This window comes from Centropristis striata, chromosome 18 (genome assembly GCF_030273125.1).
Source record: "Centropristis striata isolate RG_2023a ecotype Rhode Island chromosome 18, C.striata_1.0, whole genome shotgun sequence".
Classification (NCBI taxonomy): Eukaryota; Metazoa; Chordata; class Actinopteri; order Perciformes; family Serranidae; genus Centropristis; species Centropristis striata.
In genome coordinates, this window is record NC_081534.1 from 26,843,304 (window position 1) to 26,861,927 (window position 18,624).

Consider the following 18,624-nt stretch of genomic DNA (forward strand, 5'->3'; position numbering starts at 1 on the left):
AGTGCTGGAAAAAGAGACAGAGAATAAAAGTTAAATCAAATAAAAGCTCCAGGCTTTTCGGGGGACATTGCCACAAGCTGAGGCCGGGGCTGCTGAGCCTGATACCGCGGTAGTCCGGACCAGACCAGCAGCTGGCTGTGGCTGGCTGTTGCTGCTGCGGCCACGAGATCAGAAAAGCGACATCAGTCGACTCTCCACCATACCTTGTTGCATTAGAGAATGTTCAAATTGTCTCTGCCGATGCCAAGATGTTGTTCAGTAACGCAGCAGCTTCTGTTAAATTACTGGAGAGTTCCTGGGAGGACATGTTCGCTCCAAAGACGTTCCACTTCCTCTTACATGCCGCGTTCCTTTAACACTGAAACGCCTTCGTTTTACACTGAAATACCTTCGTTTTACACTGAAACACCTTCCGGTTACACTGAAACACCTTAGTTTTACACTGAAAAACCTTCGTTTTACACTGAAACACCTTACGGTTACACTGAAATGTCTTCTTTTTACACTAAAAGCTCAGTAGTATTCATGAGAGCGTTTCAATATTGTGTGTGAGAGCACAATATTTTAGTTGTGTGTATAAAAGCATTTCAGGTGTGTGAATAAAAGCATTTCAGTTGAAAGGCAGAGATTAACTATTTCTCACGCTGGATTTAGCAACATTGTATTAGTCATTGTATTTTGTAATGTCCAGATCTGTTGGACAATGATATGAATGTTTTCATCTCAACTCAAAGATTATCAATATTTCAGAATGACAAGTTTGTTCATCACTAAGTGATTCAGCTCTTTTCCATCAACTTACATCCATCCAGGGTTTTTTCTCAACAACAGCTTATCATTCACTCCAAATATGTACCTTTTTCTTTCTGTTCAATCATTTAAAGATATTAAACCGGGGTTAAGTGACAATATATTTGCTGCATGTTTGGCAGTGATGATGGAAGAAGTATTCAGATATTTGGTGAAGTAAAACTACTAATATCACACTGTGAAAATACTGCATTACAAGTAAAAGTCCTGCATTCAAAAAGTGAATCTAAGTAAGATTAAGTTAACGCAAGTATCAGCACAAGTATCTAAAGTATGAAAGTATTCCCTATGAGGGATTCAGAATTACCATTCACACACACACACACACACACATAAAACAAAACACATTCACACACGATAGTAAAAACCTCTCACACACTTACAACTGAAATGCTTTCAGTCCGGTCCGGACTTCAGTGCTGGAAAAAGAGACAGAGAATAAAAGTTAAATCAAATAAAAGCTCCAGGCTTTTCGGGGGACATTGCCACAAGCTGAGGCCGGGGCTGCTGAGCCTGATACCGCGGTAGTCCGGACCGGACCAGCAGCTGGCTGTGGCTGGCTGTTGCTGCTGCGGCCACGAGATCAGAAAAGCGACATCAGTCGACTCTCCATCATACCTTGTTGCATTAGAGAATGTTCAAATTGTCTCTGCCGACGCCAAGATGTTGTTCAGTAACGCAGCAGCTTCTGTTAAATTACTGGAGAGTTCCTGGGAGGACATGTTCGCTCCAAAGACGTTCCACTTCCTCTTACATGCCGCCTTCCTTTAACACTGAAACACCTTCCGGTTGCACTGAAATACCTTCGTTTTACACTGAAACACCTTAGTTTTACACTGAAAAACCTTCGTTTTACACTGAAACACCTTACGGTTACACTGAAATGTCTTCTTTTTACACTAAAAGCTCAGTAGTATTCATGAGAGCGTTTCAATATTGTGTGTGAGAGCACAATATTTTAGTTGTGTGTATAAAAGCATTTCAGGTGTGTGAATAAAAGCATTTCAGTTGAAAGGCAGAGATGAACTCTTGCTCACGCTGGATTTAGCAACATTGTATTAGTCATTGTATTTTGTAATGTCCAGATCTGTTGGACAATGATATGAATGTTTTCATCTCAACTCAAAGATTATCAATATTTCAGAATGACAAGTTTGTTCATCACTAAGTGATTCAGCTCTTTTCCATCAACTTACATCCATCCAGGGTTTTTTCTCAACAGCAGCTTATCATTCAGCCCAAATATGTACCTTTTTCTTTCTGCTCAAGCATTTAAAGATATTAAACCGGGGTGAAGTGACAATATATTTGCTGCATGTTTGGCAGTGATGATGGAAGAAATACTCAGATATTTGGTGAAGTAAAACTACTAATATCACACTGTGAAAATACTGCATTACAAGTAAAAGTCCTGCATTCAAAAAGTGAATCTAAGTAAGATTAAGTTAACGCAAGTATCAGCACAAGTATCTAAAGTATGAAAGTATTCCCTATGAGGGATTCAGAATTACCATTCACACACACACACATGAAACAAAACACATTCACACACTACAGTGAAAACCTCATATACTTACAAGTGAAATGCTTTCACAAACACCACTGAAATGTTATGCAGTCTCACACACACACACACACACACACACAGGTAACTTCATGCGATTTTCGCTACACACACACACACACACACACACACACACATTTTGAGGTTAAAGGGCATAGTTTGAAATCTCTGAAGAATCTCATCATAGTGTACACACACCGGCAGTAGCCCCCGTGGCCCTTTCAGAATTTCCCCAGAGGAAATTTTCTAGTTTGTATATGTAATTTAATTATTTTTATTTTTATTTTTATTCTTTCATTAATTTATTTATTTTATATTTTATTTTGTATTTTATTGACATTGTTCTGTTATATTTTATTTTCATTTAAATTATTTAAGTTTATATATTTATTTTGTATTTTAATATATATTAATTCATTCATTCATTTATTCATTCATTTTGCAAAATGTATTTTTCCACCTATATTTAGGCCTGTCACGGTATATTTTCCCAGAAAATATTGCCATGCTAACCTCATGAAAGTTTAACTGAATTTTTTGACAATATTGACGTAAAATACTGTACTTAATGTGGAAATTATGGCAGATATCTGATCCATTTAATAATGTCAGTTTTGGTGTTATATGCATCCTTTATATTCACTGTAGTAACAACACAAAACAGCAGTTTGACTTTTTCTCTTGCAGTTTTATTTGTCATCACAGTTTGCAGAAGCATTTCACATTTTTCAGAACCACGTGGAGCTGATGCCTGCGTGGTTTCTGGCTGATCTAATTTTGGTTTCTTGCATTGCAAAGCACCGAATTTCACATTTAAGTTGCATTGAACTTAAACTTAAATGTTGTTTCTTCGTGGCTGTTGCGGTTGCTGCGGCCACGAGATCACAAAAGCGACATCAGTCGACTCTCCACCATACCTTGTTGCATTAGAGAATGTTCGAATTGTCTCTGCCGACGCCAAGATGTTGTTCAGTAACGCAGCAGCTTCTGTTAAATCACTGGAGAGTTCCTGGGAGGACATGTTCGCTCCAAAGACGTTCCACTTCCTCTTACATGCCGCCTTCCTTTAACATTGAAACGCCTTCGTTTTACACTGAAACACCTTCCGGTTACACTGAAATACCTTCGTTTTACACTGAAACACCTTAGTTTTACACTGAAAAACCTTCGTTTTACACTGAAACACCTTACGGTTACACTGAAATGTCTTCTTTTTACATTAAAAGCTCAGTAGTATTCATGAGAGCGTTTCAATATTGTACACAACATTTTAGTTGCGTGTATAAAAGCATTTCAGGTGTGTGAATAAAAGCATTTCAGTTGAAAGGCAGAGATGAACTCTTGCTCACGCTGGATTTAGCAACATTGTATTAGTCATTGTATTTTGTAATGTCCAGATCTGTTGGACAATGATATGAATGTTTTCATCTCAACTCAAAGATTATCAATATTTCAGAATGACAAGTTTGTTCATCACTAAGTGATTCAGCTCTTTTCCATCAACTTACATCCATCCAGGGTTTTTTCTCAACAGCAGCTTATCATTCAGCCCAAATATGTACCTTTTTCTTTCTGCTCAAGCATTTAAAGATATTAAACCGGGGTGAAGTGACAATATATTTGCTGCATGTTTGGCAGTGATGATGGAAGAAATACTCAGATATTTGGTGAAGTAAAACTACTAATATCACACTGTGAAAATACTGCATTACAAGTAAAAGTCCTGCATTCAAAAAGTGAATCTAAGTAAGATTAAGTTAACGCAAGTATCAGCACAAGTATCTAAAGTATGAAAGTATTCCCTATGAGGGATTCAGAATTACCATTCACACACACACACATGAAACAAAACACATTCACACACTACAGTGAAAACCTCATATACTTACAAGTGAAATGCTTTCACAAACACCACTGAAATGTTATGCAGTCTCACACACACACACACACACACACACACAGGTAACTTCATGCGATTTTCGCTACACACACACACACACACACACACACACACATTTTGAGGTTAAAGGGCATAGTTTGAAATCTCTGAAGAATCTCATCATAGTGTACACACACCGGCAGTAGCCCCCGTGGCCCTTTCAGAATTTCCCCAGAGGAAATTTTCTAGTTTGTATATGTAATTTAATTATTTTTATTTTTATTTTTATTCTTTCATTAATTTATTTATTTTATATTTTATTTTGTATTTTATTGACATTGTTCTGTTATATTTTATTTTCATTTAAATTATTTAAGTTTATATATTTATTTTGTATTTTAATATATATTAATTCATTCATTCATTTATTCATTCATTTTGCAAAATGTATTTTTCCACCTATATTTAGGCCTGTCACGGTATATTTTCCCAGAAAATATTGCCATGCTAACCTCATGAAAGTTTAACTGAATTTTTTGACAATATTGACGTAAAATACTGTACTTAATGTGGAAATTATGGCAGATATCTGATCCATTTAATAATGTCAGTTTTGGTGTTATATGCATCCTTTATATTCACTGTAGTAACAACACAAAACAGCAGTTTGACTTTTTCTCTTGCAGTTTTATTTGTCATCACAGTTTGCAGAAGCATTTCACATTTTTCAGAACCACGTGGAGCTGATGCCTGCGTGGTTTCTGGCTGATCTAATTTTGGTTTCTTGCATTGCAAAGCACCGAATTTCACATTTAAGTTGCATTGAACTTAAACTTAAATGTTGTTTCTTCGTGAACGCTCAGTCCAGAAAAAACTCCAGATCCTGATCGTCGGTGGGAGGTAGGGAGCCGTCGCCTCCTTGCAGCGGGCTGAGAGATACAGATCTGAGTTAGTGAAATATTTTATGCATATGACTGTGAAATAATCAATCAAAAACAAATATAATGTCAAACAACGTACGTATAAACGGGAACAATCTCATTGGTCCTTCGGTTTCCTAAAAAGAAAAAGAGATGAGGATGAAATAACATCAAAACAATTTCATTGTATTATAATATCAGATTACTCTGTTTAATTATACGTTTAGATATGAAATGTATCACTATATATGAATGGAGGCTGCTGTATAAGCAGATAATGAGCGAAAACAATAATACAAAAATGAAGAGATTGTTAATAATGTACAGCTTTTCTTAACAACTGTACTTTTTTATTTATTGTAATATGTATTTTATGTAAATAAAAAAATATAAATTATAGATTTTTCCTATATTTCCTGTATTAATTTATAAACTGATTTTTTATTTCTTATTTAAAGAAATGTTTGATATATTGTTTAAAGTGTAAATACTTTTTATATTTCTTCTTGCTTAAATCATTAATACTTTTGACATTTCTTGTCAATTTTGCTTGGTTTTATTTATTGGTATTTATTGATACTTTGCTGCTGTAACGCTGGAAAATTTCCCCATTGTGGGACTAATAAAAGAATATCTTATCTTTTTTTTTTATTACATCTTGTTAAAGTGTTGCTGTTAAGTGCAACAAATACTGCTAAGGCAGGACTAAAGAAATGTTGCAGTAAAGCAAAACAAAAAATCTGTTGCATTGGGAACAACAGATCCATTTAATAACTGAAGCCAGGCTCCAAATTATTATTGGCAACTTCAACAAAAATGCTGTTTCATGTCATGTTTGATATTTCTTCGTACATCATAACTGACCAGGCCGTTTGCATCTAACTGAATATATGTTCAGTTGTGATTTACCTCGCCATTTTTTCCACCAACGGGATCTAGAGCCTCCGCCCCGCCGCCCCTCCGTGGGTTCAGACATGAAGATGACGAGCGTCAGCACCAGAAGGATCACAAAGCACTTCATCCTGCAAACACGTCAAACATGCACAATCAACGCTCAAAGACTTTGCTTTCACCTTGCAGCAACCTGTACACTGCAAAAAAAGAAAAGTTGGGTGAACTCAAAATTTCAAGGCAACAAACTTCGATAAAATTTTAAGTTGGACAATTAAACTAAATATTTTTTAAGTTTTGTTTTTGAGTTTGCTCAACTCTGAATTTCTCTGGCACGATTGTAACGTCGCTATGAAATGTCAGCTAATGTTGTGACCACAATTTTGAGTTAGCATTGATACGCTAATGGCTACTCTTGTAGCTGTAACAAGCAGCGCCGCTAGCGTCAGTTAGCCGCTAGCATCAGTTAGCCGCTAGCATCAGTTAGCCGTTAGCTTTCGCTAATGACCGAATTTCACAACAAAGAAATAAGAGTTAGCAGAACTATTGTCCCTTGTTGTGAACCCCAACTTAAAGATATAAGTAACAACAACTCACAAACTTGTTTTTGAGCAGACAACTGGCTTCCTTTGTTGTGCTAACTTACATTATTGCCCTAAATGTCAATAATTTATATTTCCAAGTTTTACCAACTTAAATCACTGTTTTAGGCCAAAAAATACAAGTTGGCTTTTTTGCAGTGCAAACTATGCCGAGCACAAAAAAACTTCGTAACAGGTAAAATATTTATAGACTACGTGTGTTCTTGAGTATTAATTTTACAGATAAACTGTAATAAACAAATAAGAGAGAGATAAGGAAACATAAAAAGGGAATGATCTCGGTGTGTCAAGGACATTACATAACATTAGGGAAAATACATATTTTTAAATTTGCTTTGAAAAGTCAAAATCTTGATCTTGTTTCAGAAATCAGCCAGGACAATTATTCTTTTGGAGCGAGTTAGAGAGTAAAAAACTATGAGATAACTGGAGCGATTGTGCTGTTGTGTTCCTGTCCTGAAGCTTTTGATGATTGATGACACATCCTCTCCTTTTTTTTTGTTTGCCCCGTCTGACCGTCTCACTGCAGGCCAGTATTAAGAGGCCACTCCAGGACAAGCAAGAAAAAATGTAAAAAACTCAGAAAAGAATGATTCTCATCAAACAGCTTTGAAATTAAAGCAATTTTATTTAAAAATTTACTTTTAAATGCAGGATGTTATGAAATGTTTTGCAGTATAGATTAAATCTGACTCCTTACCTTTCCAGAGAGTGTCAGAGAGAGCAGAGTGAGCAGTGAGATCAACAGGTGAGGTGGAACTCTAACAGTGTTGAGGGATCTGGCTCTTTATAAGGACACAGATCCAACCACTTTTTCTCGAGTCACCTTGGTTTTCTATATTGTATTTTGCAACTTCAAGAATTTCTGAAGAAAGACATGATATTGATCTAATCTCAATTTCTAATTCCACTTCTTTAAATTCAGGGTTTTTGAGAAATGACAAAGCGATTCGAGTAAGGATCATTTCCAATGTTAGGAGACAAAATCCTCAAACTGAGGAAAAATGATCAGAAACATCTTAAATGTAAATGTTTCAGTCACACATATGTCACAAATGCAGGGTCAACTCTTATTACTGCAAATAAGTGATTTGACTAGGACTCAGGTTTTCATATGCAAATTGAAACAGGTTTTGTGTATTTTAATTGTTCCTCCTTTCCATAATGTTTAAGAGATCTCTTCCTAAAGTAGTGTTCATGTAACTGACAAACCGTATTTTATGCAAAAATATATACAGAAGTTTATCTGAAGTTAGTGCGAGGCTTTAGCTGAGTCAGGCAGATAAAGAAGTGTCTTGGAAAGTTCACAACCTTTTTTTTATGGATTTCCCCATTATTTAATCTCTTTGCTGTATCTCAAATTTAGTAAGAAAACCTACATTAAGCAATCGGTGGTGTAGCTGCACTTTTTCGTCTCACAGCAAGTGAGTTTGCATGTTCTCCCGTGTCAGTGTGGGTTCTCTCCGGCGTCTTACCACAGTCCAAAGACATGCAGCTCAGGTTTAACCCTCTGGGGTCTATGATGGTGCCGTCCTGATCAGATCAGGTGACGTTTAACAAAAAAACTAGGTCACATGGAGCGCTGCTATCAACTTCACTCCATAGTACATACTTGAAACTCTCCCAATTTTTGTTTGACATTCCTAGCTCATGTAAAACCAAAGATATGATGGGGAATATTTGATAGTAAAAAAAATGTGAGCATTGGTGTAGCTCCTGTTTTGAAGAGTTGCAGCTAACAAGGGGAAAAAAGCCTATAAATATACACGTTTTTATCAGAGTTTTGTATATAGTTTTATTATATTTACATTTTTACCTTTTTATATGTTCATATTTGTATCCTATGTTTACATTTTCAAGTTCCAAAACAGTTCATTGAGCATATTTGTGGTTTTTATTGGAGTAAATAGTATAATTTTTCAACTCGGGTTTCATGATTTTTTGGCCCAATATGTTGATCAACTAGGTTAAAGTGAAAAAATAACTGGCAGATCATATAGGTGAAGAAAAAGTGGATAAAAAATATGGGTATAGTAAACATTTTTTATATGGTACATGAAGGGAAAAATCAAAAGTATTCAAAAACGGCCAAAATAGGCTCGGACTGTCTGTTTGCTGCTCTCGCTAAAAACAGTTAGCTCTGTTAAAGTTACACATTATTGCGGATGATTGTCTGCTGCTTTATTTACATCTACGCTACTTTAGTTTAAGCACTTATATCTCTCTGCTTCTTGTAGCGACTTTATGACTAATCTCATCTGTTTATATGTTATTCAGTTCGAGGGTTGCCAACCCCCCTTGAAAAACAGAATCGTCCCGTATTTAGAAACAGAAGCACCCGTCCCCTATTGAGGTGAAAAGGGACGCACTTTGTCCCGTATTATTGTGAGAATCAAATAAAAGTCAGTAAATGCCAATGAAGAATGAATAACAGGGCGCTTTTTATGTTAACTGACAGCATATTCACACACGAGTATGACAATACAGAATACTCTCATCCCATTGGTCGAGGAAAAAAACTCCACTACATCTTTGAAGAACAGGGCCTAATTGTTATTTTGTATTAAAGTGAATTGCAGGATAATAATTTGTTTTTCATGTATTCATGCAACACAAAAATATGCATCTAATTCAATTCAGGTTTGAGTCAAATCGTTAAAAAATCATTTCACTCACAAAAAAGGGGTTACCTTGGCAACCCTTTTCAGTTCTGTTAGCTACTTAGCTTAGCAGCTAGCGTTAGCTTCTCTCTCTCCTGCTCTCTGTGAGAAACGTGAATTGTTGTGATTGTGAATTATGTCTTTTTGCATTCAATATCTTAGATATTTGTAGACATATATATTTGACAGAAGCATCAACTATACGCTCTGCCAGAATGTATTAATTCCCAAAGACTCATGTGGCTACATCAGGGACAAAAGTTCACCCAGAAACAAAACTTTGGAAGAGTGAAGATTCATAAATTGATTCACCCATTTACTTTTTTTCAAAATAAATAGAAATATTTACCTAGAACTTAATAAAAAGCATTGCTCTTCATTATTATTGGCATCTTGATATAGCTCCAAGAACACTTGTTAAATAAAAACAGGAAGCAGAGATTACCTTTTTGTATTGCAGATTTATTCAGCAGAACAGTTTGCAGTATTTAGCAATTTTGTATTTATTTCTTTATTATTTCTAAATTTATTGCAGCTGTGCCAAAAGCTACCACATCTACTACTACAGTGCTTCATGTAAAACCAAGTCTACTGTTTTGTGTTGACCCATCCGATGGTTTGGTGCTTTGCAAAGCAGAAAGCAGAAGCTCAAACAGCGTCGTCAGAGGGACGGCTTCAGGCCCGCTGGTCCTGCAGGTCCTGCTGGACCTGCTGGTCCTCAGCATCTCTGCCGCAGATCCTTTGTCGGTATCGCCATCTGTTTCCAGTCAGAGTCAGGAATTAAAGAGTTTACAAATTCAATAAGTTAAAAAAAAGTCATTTTTTGAAAGCAGAAATGGCAAGGCAAGGCAAGACAAGTTTATTTGTATAGCACAATTCAACACAAGGTAATTCAAAGTGCTTTACATACACATTAAAAACAGCAAGACGCAATTGAAAGCAGTAAAAACAGTCAATTAAAACAGAGAAATGGAAATTAAAGTTAAGAGTACGCTGCAGTAAACAATAGTGTTTTGAGTCCTGATTTAATGTCAGGACGAAAAACAGTCAGAAATGTCAGAAATCCCCTGATTCCAGTGTCTGAATGAGTCGGTTTGACTCTTTATTATATCACTGTGAATTGAATATCAACGGTTGGACAAAATAAAGTGTTCAAGGACGTCAACTTAGTGAAATAGTGATGAGTACATTTCACTTACAAGTCACAAATTCAGATTCATCAATTTTTGTGATGAACTAGATACGTTTTACATGCGTCTTTAATATCAACAGTAGTCAGAAGCTCTTACCCCCGAATGATCCGGCGCATCCTCTGCTCATTTCTGTGAGCTGAACAAACAAAAAGATGAAAATTAAATCAAATAATATTTCTGTTATCACACTGTGTCAGTCAGATTGATATATGTTTGAAGTTAGGTAATTAATGATTGTTAGAATGCATTCTGTGTCATTCTGCACAGCATGCATCTGTAAACTCAGCTCAAACGTTATACTTAGGGTATGAGGGTGTTTTCAGAAATAATTTCCAAAATTTCCAAAATAACTAGCAGTGAGCAAAGACTATTTAAATACTTTCAGTCACTGTATTTTGTGCATTAATTCTGAAGCATGCCAGCATTGAATCCAAGCTTGTGTCGATTAAATGTGCCTTGAACGCCACTTCTCCACTTCTCCTCCTTCATCAAACCACAACAAAATGCATACTAAGTGATGTTCTCTTAATTCTCTTTGTCAAGGCTGGATAAAATATTTTCTAAAACTTCTTGGAAGCTCTATACAAGTCCGATTCCAAAAAAGTTGGGAATGCTTAAAGAAGTTTATCAGTTTGAATGTAAACCTTTATTGTGTTTCTACTGTTTAAATGGAGTCTCTAGGTGCATGGTCCAGGTCCAGGTCATGCAGGAGAAGTAGACGTTTGAAAATCTCCAATTATTGGTTTTTTTTCGCTCATTTTTTTTCTGGCCGTCCCACTCACTTCAATGTAAAATTTGGTAACGCTTTATATTAAGGTCCTTGTAATAACAAGATGCTTATTAACATTATTGTGTGTTTATAAGCTTATATAAGTGTTAATAATGGCATTATAATACAGCTAATAGCAGGCTATAAGAGATTTATAAGCACTAATAAGAAACTTGTTAACAGTTTGCAAATGCTTAAGAACATTAATAAAAGCCTCATGAGTATCTTATAATTGTTGATAATAGCATTACAAACACCCATGACCCACCCATTATGTCTTTGCCATGCCTTTATTAATCTTATTTTGTTTGCTTATTGATATTAAAATATACTTTATTTCTCATCTATTATAAGTTAACTATAAGTTAACTATGCTTTTTGCAACTACCGGATCTAAAGCGAGAACAATGCCTTATTACTTGTTAATTAATGGTTAATAAGGACCTTATTATAAAGCGTTACCTAAAAAATGTTCTGTTTTTCGCGAACGTCGCATAGCTGTAGAGGCCATTGCTCGGTGCGATTGCCCCGTGGCCCTAATAATTATATTTTAGCATTAAAAATATCATTTTGGTTAAAGAGCTTCTACATACAGCTGTATTAACCATTAAAGAAACATAAAGAAGGATTTTGGTAATTTCTAATGCTGTTAATTTAGTATTACATTCTGCATTTTAGCAGTGGTAGAATGTGACTAAGTACATTTACTCAACTACTGTACTTAAATAAAATATTGAGTACTTTACTTGAGTATTTTCACATATGTAACTTTATACTTCCTCTTCACTACATTTTAGAGTCACATATATTGTACTTTTTACTCCACTATATTTAGCTGACAGCTTTAGTTGAGATTTAACATGAAAAAATAAGATTTTTATACATGTTTATAAAAATAAAAGTATATTTAGTAGTTAAAATGTGTGAAAATTAAAATCTATATATGTGTGAACATACATAGAAATTTGACTCCTGTTTTTCTCTATCTCTTGTACAAAAAATATTTAAATATACAATATTAAATATTAAAAAATAGGAAAAAATAAATGAGTCCTACCTGCACAACATTAAATTTTAATTAAATGCTGCTTACATAAATGCATAAAATAATATATTTGAAATATACGTAAAAATCTGAGTGGGGCCATTTTGCATTATAAGTTACTTTTGATACATTTTGCTGCTGATAATTTTATACTTTTATACTTAAGAGATCTGAAAACTGCATTTTAGACAACTTCCCAACTCTTTTATGATCTAATTGCAGTGAGTTTGAACAATGAGTAACTAAAGTAGCTGTTTGTTAACACCGAGTGTCTGTACGTGTGTGAGTTACCCTTCCAGGCCGTCCTGGCACCTCTGAATGCCGCCTTGGCTCCTCGGATCAAAGATCTAAAGAAACAGTCGCCTGGTTCGGCCATGAGGACGACCAGCGACAACACCAGGAACATCAGCACAAACCTCATCCTGAAATAAAAGACAATCAGAGTCAACTCCACAACAATATCACACTTTAAACCTCATTTATACCTACATTTGTATAGATATGTATTAAAAAAATGTCCCACAAATTTTATAGTTTTTAGTATTTTACTCTGTACTCTGAACATATTTCACAGAGAGACACAATAGACAATTATAACATAAAATAATAACATTTTTATTAGTATTTATGTCTACCATTGCACTACTTGTACATATTTTTACCAACCTCAGCTTATTTTGAGCATATTTTTCAAATGTAATTTTTGCTATTTTTAATATTTAGTATTTGTATTTCGTATTTTTGCACGAGGGCAAGCAAACCGGAGACAAATTCCTGTCCAATAAGGATGATTATGATTATGGTATTTCATATAACATTTGTATACTGGATTTAAAAAAAACATACTTCTAATATATTTTCTGAACTGTCACATATCTCTTCATTTATATATATATATATATATATATATATATATATATATATATATATATATATCCAACTATATATATATCCAACTACATAAGAAGGCTACATGTCTTAATGTATCATACAAATATATTAATAATTGATTAGATTTCTAAAAGTCACTTGAAATATCCTTATGACTTTGTGTTTATTAAAGAAAAATAAAAGATGAAATATTAGTTTAATTTACCTTCCTACAGACTGATAGTCAGAGTCAAGAGATTGTTGTTGAAAAGAGCAAAGTCAGCAGCAGTGCGACCTCCAGCAATTGTTAATATTTCTATCCAACAACAGTGATAATATACTTTTCACCAGGAGTGGGTGGGGCACACACTTAGCAGAACTGTATTTATTATAACAGTCTAATTTCAGTTTCTAATCACACCAATTCTTTAAGGCATGAACATGTCTGCACAACCTCCGTTTGCAGACAGATTTCCATCAAAAGTAAATGTACCATTGTAGTTATACCGCAAAAAAAAGGTACAGCAGTTTAATTGAATGTGCATTTATTTATCTGTAGTTTGAGTTTAAGACCAGATTCTCATCCAACTTCAGTAAATGTTGATTGTGCTGCTGCTTCAGTGCATGTTTTGTACCAGTGGTTTGTTGTTGGCTGACATCAGCTGTTTATGTGTGAGATTGAGTCATTGTTACAGTTACCACACACACAAAGAGAGGAACTATGGGTTCAGTTTCTTGCTTAAGGACACTTCAGCATATCAAGGTAGAGGCCAGGGATCGAACCAGCAACCTTACAATGACTGGTCACTTATCTGCAGAATGGAACAGTCAGTATTCACTTGTGATTTTGTCTCCAGAAAGCTTTAAACCAGGGGTCTCAAATTACCTGGGGGCCGCTGGAGGCAGTATCAAAATGACCAAAAAAAGACACAAAATGACTTAAAAAAGACACTAAATTACAAAAAAAAAACCACAAAATGACTTAAAAAAGACACTAAATTACAAAAAAAGACACAAAATGACAGAAAAAAACTAAATTACTTAAAGAAGAAACAAAATTACCAAAAAACACACGCAAAAGAAATTACTTAAAGAAGAAACAAAATTACCAAAAAAAGACATAAAATTACAAACAAAAGACACAAAATTATTAAAAAAGACAAAATTATTTTAAAAAGACACAAAATTACCAAAAAAGACACAAAATTACAAAAAAGACACAAAATTACCAAAAAAGACACAAAATTACAAAAAAGACACAAAATTACAAAAAAAAAAGACACAAAATTACAAAAAAAAAAGACACAAAATTACAAAAAAAAGACACAAAATTACCAAAAAAGACACAAAATTATTAAAAAAAGACATAAAATTATTGAAAGAAGACACAAAATTACCAAAGAAAATAATTAAAGGGACCTTCCACACACAACACAGTAAAGTGCCATTCATATAAAACTCACATTAAACTTTCATATCAAGATGGGGGCCACAAAATATCGTCACGAGGGCCGCGTGTTTGAGACCCGTGCTTTAAACCCTCCCTCTCCCTGGGTTCAGCCATGAAAACGATCGACATCAACACCAGTTGCACTGACACACGCTTCCTTCTGAAAACAGGAACACATGGTCACAGAGTCAACAGTCACATTCATCCAACTTTGCAGAAACTCTACAAGTCACATTATGTTTATATATCACAAAGACGTTGAATTTTGTAAAAGGATGGTTTAAAAGTTACTGATTACCTTCCCCACCTATTGACCTGCACAAAAAAACCAAAAGTGAGCAATTTCGACAACTACAAATTAAATATATCTCTATGTCTGTTAACTATCTTTTTTTTAAAAGTCACGCTTAAAATCATTTTCTCACTGTTTCACTTGCAGTTTTTCAGTAAAATTGTTTTTCTTTTTAGGGCTTTTTGAACTTCTATAATTCAAGATTTTCAAGTTGAAATGATCACTGTAGACTTGAAACAGTTTCTTCTGCTGGATGTGATGAAATATACTAAAACAAAGTGAAATGTTTAATGATTGTGAGGAACAATGTAGCCTAAACGAAGGATTGAAAATAGATTTTCTATTGTTTTAGAGTTCAACAATGACAAAGAAAGAACAAAAAGTGCTCCTAGGGTTGTGTATGTGAAGGTTCAGTTCATAGCAGACACTATAGCAATACTGCAATTTGTCATACAAATATATTATAACAATTGCCAACCTAAACACTTATCTTTGCATAACCTCACCAGTACATATAAAATACATCTGCTAAATAGTTAAATAAAAATGCAACTAACAAAAAAAGTAAAAAAGTAATATAATTTAAAGAAAAAGAGCAGTAATGTCACCAGTGGGATTTAGGCCTCAATAACTTTAAAATGGGTTTCAACTTCATGTTTTTTTGGGGGGTTTTTTTGTTTTGTTTTTTCATCAACAAAATGTGTAAAATCATTATGACTAAGGCATTTCATGGGAAACAGTTAAGGGGAACATCAGGCCACCAAAGTGTTAAACTGATGTAATAAGGCTCGTAGCTGGACATTGCGAAGTGTGAAGATATTATCAGAGGTTCAGTCACTGTGACTGTGTAACAACTTTTATCAGCTATCAACACATTGATGCTGCTGAACAGTTTCACACGCAAAAGTGAGCAACAGAAACCACGGGAACTTTATCTAAGAGGTCACATGACGCTCTTTTTGCATTTTATTCACTGTGGCCTTGTGTTTCACTGCAATATATAAAATATATATAAAATCTATAAGTCCTGCAGCTCTATGCAATCAGCACAACCGTGGCTAGAAGTGGGAACAACTTAATAATGTCTATTGTACAGAAGAACACAGTTATAATGACATAAATTTAAAAAAGAGGTTTAACTTTTTTTAGGATAATTCTTTTTTTTTAATTTGAATAAAATGGGATTTATACATCCAACAGTTTTCCAAGCAGGTCTCCACATGCTTTACATATTGAGCTATTTGCATTTTTACAACCTCTCCTGTCCTGTAAGATAATGCCTGTTTTTAAATCTTCTTTCTGAGATAAACGTATTTTCGGCCATCTTTTAAAGAAAACATACATTTCTTTGGGGTTCAGAGGGTTTAAAGATGAAGCAGTTTAAGTTGGGCCAACTATTTAAAGTGGTTACTATAAAATGAAGCTTTATTATGCATCTAAATTGCCAATATTTGCCTAAAACTCCACATGCTATACATATTGAACTATTTTCACTTTTACAACCTCTCCTGTCCTCTCCTCTCAGCTCTGTGTAAACAGATTTTCAGTGAATATGTGTCACGTCTCAGCAGGATCAATCATGGCTTCACAGTGTCGCCGAGCACACAAAGTTTAACATTTTTAACAGGATCTAGTTATTCCAAACGGTTTATTTTTGGTGACGTTTAAATGAGACGTAGAAAATGCAAAAGTATAATTGAGTGGCAGACATTGCAGCACATCTTGCTATGAGTCTGAAATTTGAATTCCAACAACATATTCTGCAGTTCATCCGTGCACTGCAAAAAAAAAAAAAAGTTGGGTGAACCACAAATTTCAAGGCAACAAACTTTGATACATTTTTAAGTTGGACAATTAAACTAAATATTTTAAGATTTGTTTTTGAGTTTGCTCAACTCTGAATTCAGATTTTTGTCAACTCAACTGTAAGTTGTACTAACTTATAATTTCACATTGTAATAACTTTTAATCCTTACTTCTGCTAACTTCTGCAATGTGCTGAATTGTCACTATTGTAAAGTCGCTATGAAATGTCAGCTAATGTTGCGACCACAATTTTGAGTTAGCATTGATACGCTAATGGCGACTCTTGTAGCTGTAACAAGCAGCGCCGCTAGCATCAGTTAGCCGCTAGCATCAGTTAGCCGCTAGATTTCGCTAATGACCGAATTTCACCGCTTTCCTGCATTTCACAACAAAGAAATAAGAGTTATCAGAACTATTGTCCCTTGTTGTGAACCCCAACTTAAAGATATAGGCTAAGCAACAACAACTCACAAACTTGTTTTTGAGCAGACAACTGGCTTCCTTTGTTGTGCTAACTTACATTATTGCCCTAAATGTCAATAATTTATATTTCCAAGTTTTACCAACTTAAATCACTGTTTTAGGCCAAAAAATACAAGTTGGCTTTTTTGCAGTGTGTTGTATTCTCACCAGTTCACTTTAAAATGTAAGGCCTGTATTTTCTGTCAGCCTTCTTGTGTGTTTGTGCATTTAAATGGCTTTCCTCACCTGCCAAAACAAACTGAAGCTTTCCGTGTTCATACTTTGTTGTCGCGAGGTGTCATCAGGGCATCAGCAGCAGATCTATTTGTGTTGACAGCGTGCAGAAGCAGAAATGTTGGATCTTAAGCAGAGAAATAAATGTGTTTGAGTTGTTTTCTTGCACTCTTTGTGATACTGAGTTACTTCTTTACTCTTTCTAAGACTGTAAAACTTTGTCTAATGACATTTTTCTGATTTCACTGCAATCATTTGAGTCGTTTTCATACAAAACCATGCATGTGTTTCAGATCAGTCATGTCTCACTGCTGAGGAGAAATGCAGAACTTTCCTTGTTGTCTGGTCGCCTGAAAATAATTTCAAAACACATCATTGGATCATTGGATGACTCTCCCAAATTCAGGAATACATCGGAACAGTAAATACACTTGTTAAAACAACTTTGACATAAAATTTTGATGTAAACAGTAAAAAAAACAACTTTAAAAATACACTGAATTGAGACTGCAGAGAACGTTTTGTATTTACTCACACCTTAAATATCAAGTTGCAATCTCCCGAGTTGAAAAAATGTTTAAATGTCAAACTTTAGAGCAGAAATAAACATGCATAAAGTACATTTTCATGTCCATATCAACTATATACTTATTTTAAGACTTAAAAGTACTGCATAGTTAAGAGAGTGGCCACTTTGAGTGCTTTGCAGGACACTTTTTCCTTTTTGTCCATGCATCGCTAACTTGCTATTAAGGCGAGACACTGCAGGTGAATAGGGTCATTTTTTTTACTTGTAGATATCACCATGAAACTTCACCAGTTTGTTATTTACATTAAGACAAAATTGTTTTGCATTACAAGTTTTCTGAAATTGTATGTTTAGATATGCAAATGAGGTGTGAACTCTTAGATGATGATATATTAGATTCAAAGTTTTTTTACAGAAGGACATTTGGATATCTCCTTTTATAATTTAATTAACCAGGAAATACTGTCAAAAATCAATTTTTGTCATATTTTTAGGAGCAAAATGTTCTATAAATAAGGGTATGAATGATATATAGACAAACCCCTCAGTAAAAACCTTCAGAATATAGTTATGAATAAAACTGGTCAGTTTGGTGTCTGTAAGTGGAGCTAAAGTTGAGATTTAAGAGTAAAAACTAATTTTGATAAA

The 18,624-nt window shown here is 34.5% G+C and overlaps 2 protein-coding genes and 1 long non-coding RNA gene across 4 annotated transcripts in view; 1 reads left to right on the top strand and 2 right to left on the bottom strand.

Moving 5' to 3' along the window:
* LOC131991322 (exostosin-1) overlaps nt 1-18,624 on the top strand; it is a 365,225-nt gene that overhangs the window by 170,683 nt on the left and 175,918 nt on the right. The gene's annotated exons all lie outside the window — the stretch shown is intronic.
* Nucleotides 4,920-7,442, bottom strand: LOC131991326 (uncharacterized). Its single transcript, XR_009396131.1, has 4 exons — nt 7,367-7,442; nt 6,083-6,195; nt 5,274-5,310; nt 4,920-5,182 (listed from the first exon to the last, which is right to left on the bottom strand). It is a non-coding gene; the product is annotated as an uncharacterized LOC131991326 (long non-coding RNA).
* Nucleotides 8,901-17,681, bottom strand: LOC131991325 (dicentracin-like). 2 transcript variants are annotated; one of them, XM_059356703.1, is made up of 4 exons: nt 17,460-17,681; nt 12,625-12,755; nt 10,616-10,655; nt 8,901-10,083 (listed from the first exon to the last, which is right to left on the bottom strand). In XM_059356703.1, the coding sequence occupies exons 2-4, from the start codon at nt 12,752-12,754 to the stop codon at nt 10,002-10,004; spliced, it is 252 nt and encodes an 83-aa protein (XP_059212686.1). In that variant the 5' UTR covers nt 12,755; nt 17,460-17,681; the 3' UTR covers nt 8,901-10,001. The 2 variants fall into 2 exon arrangements, with proteins under 2 accessions (XP_059212686.1, XP_059212685.1); XM_059356702.1 differs by lacking the exon at nt 17,460-17,681 and adding an exon at nt 13,430-14,091.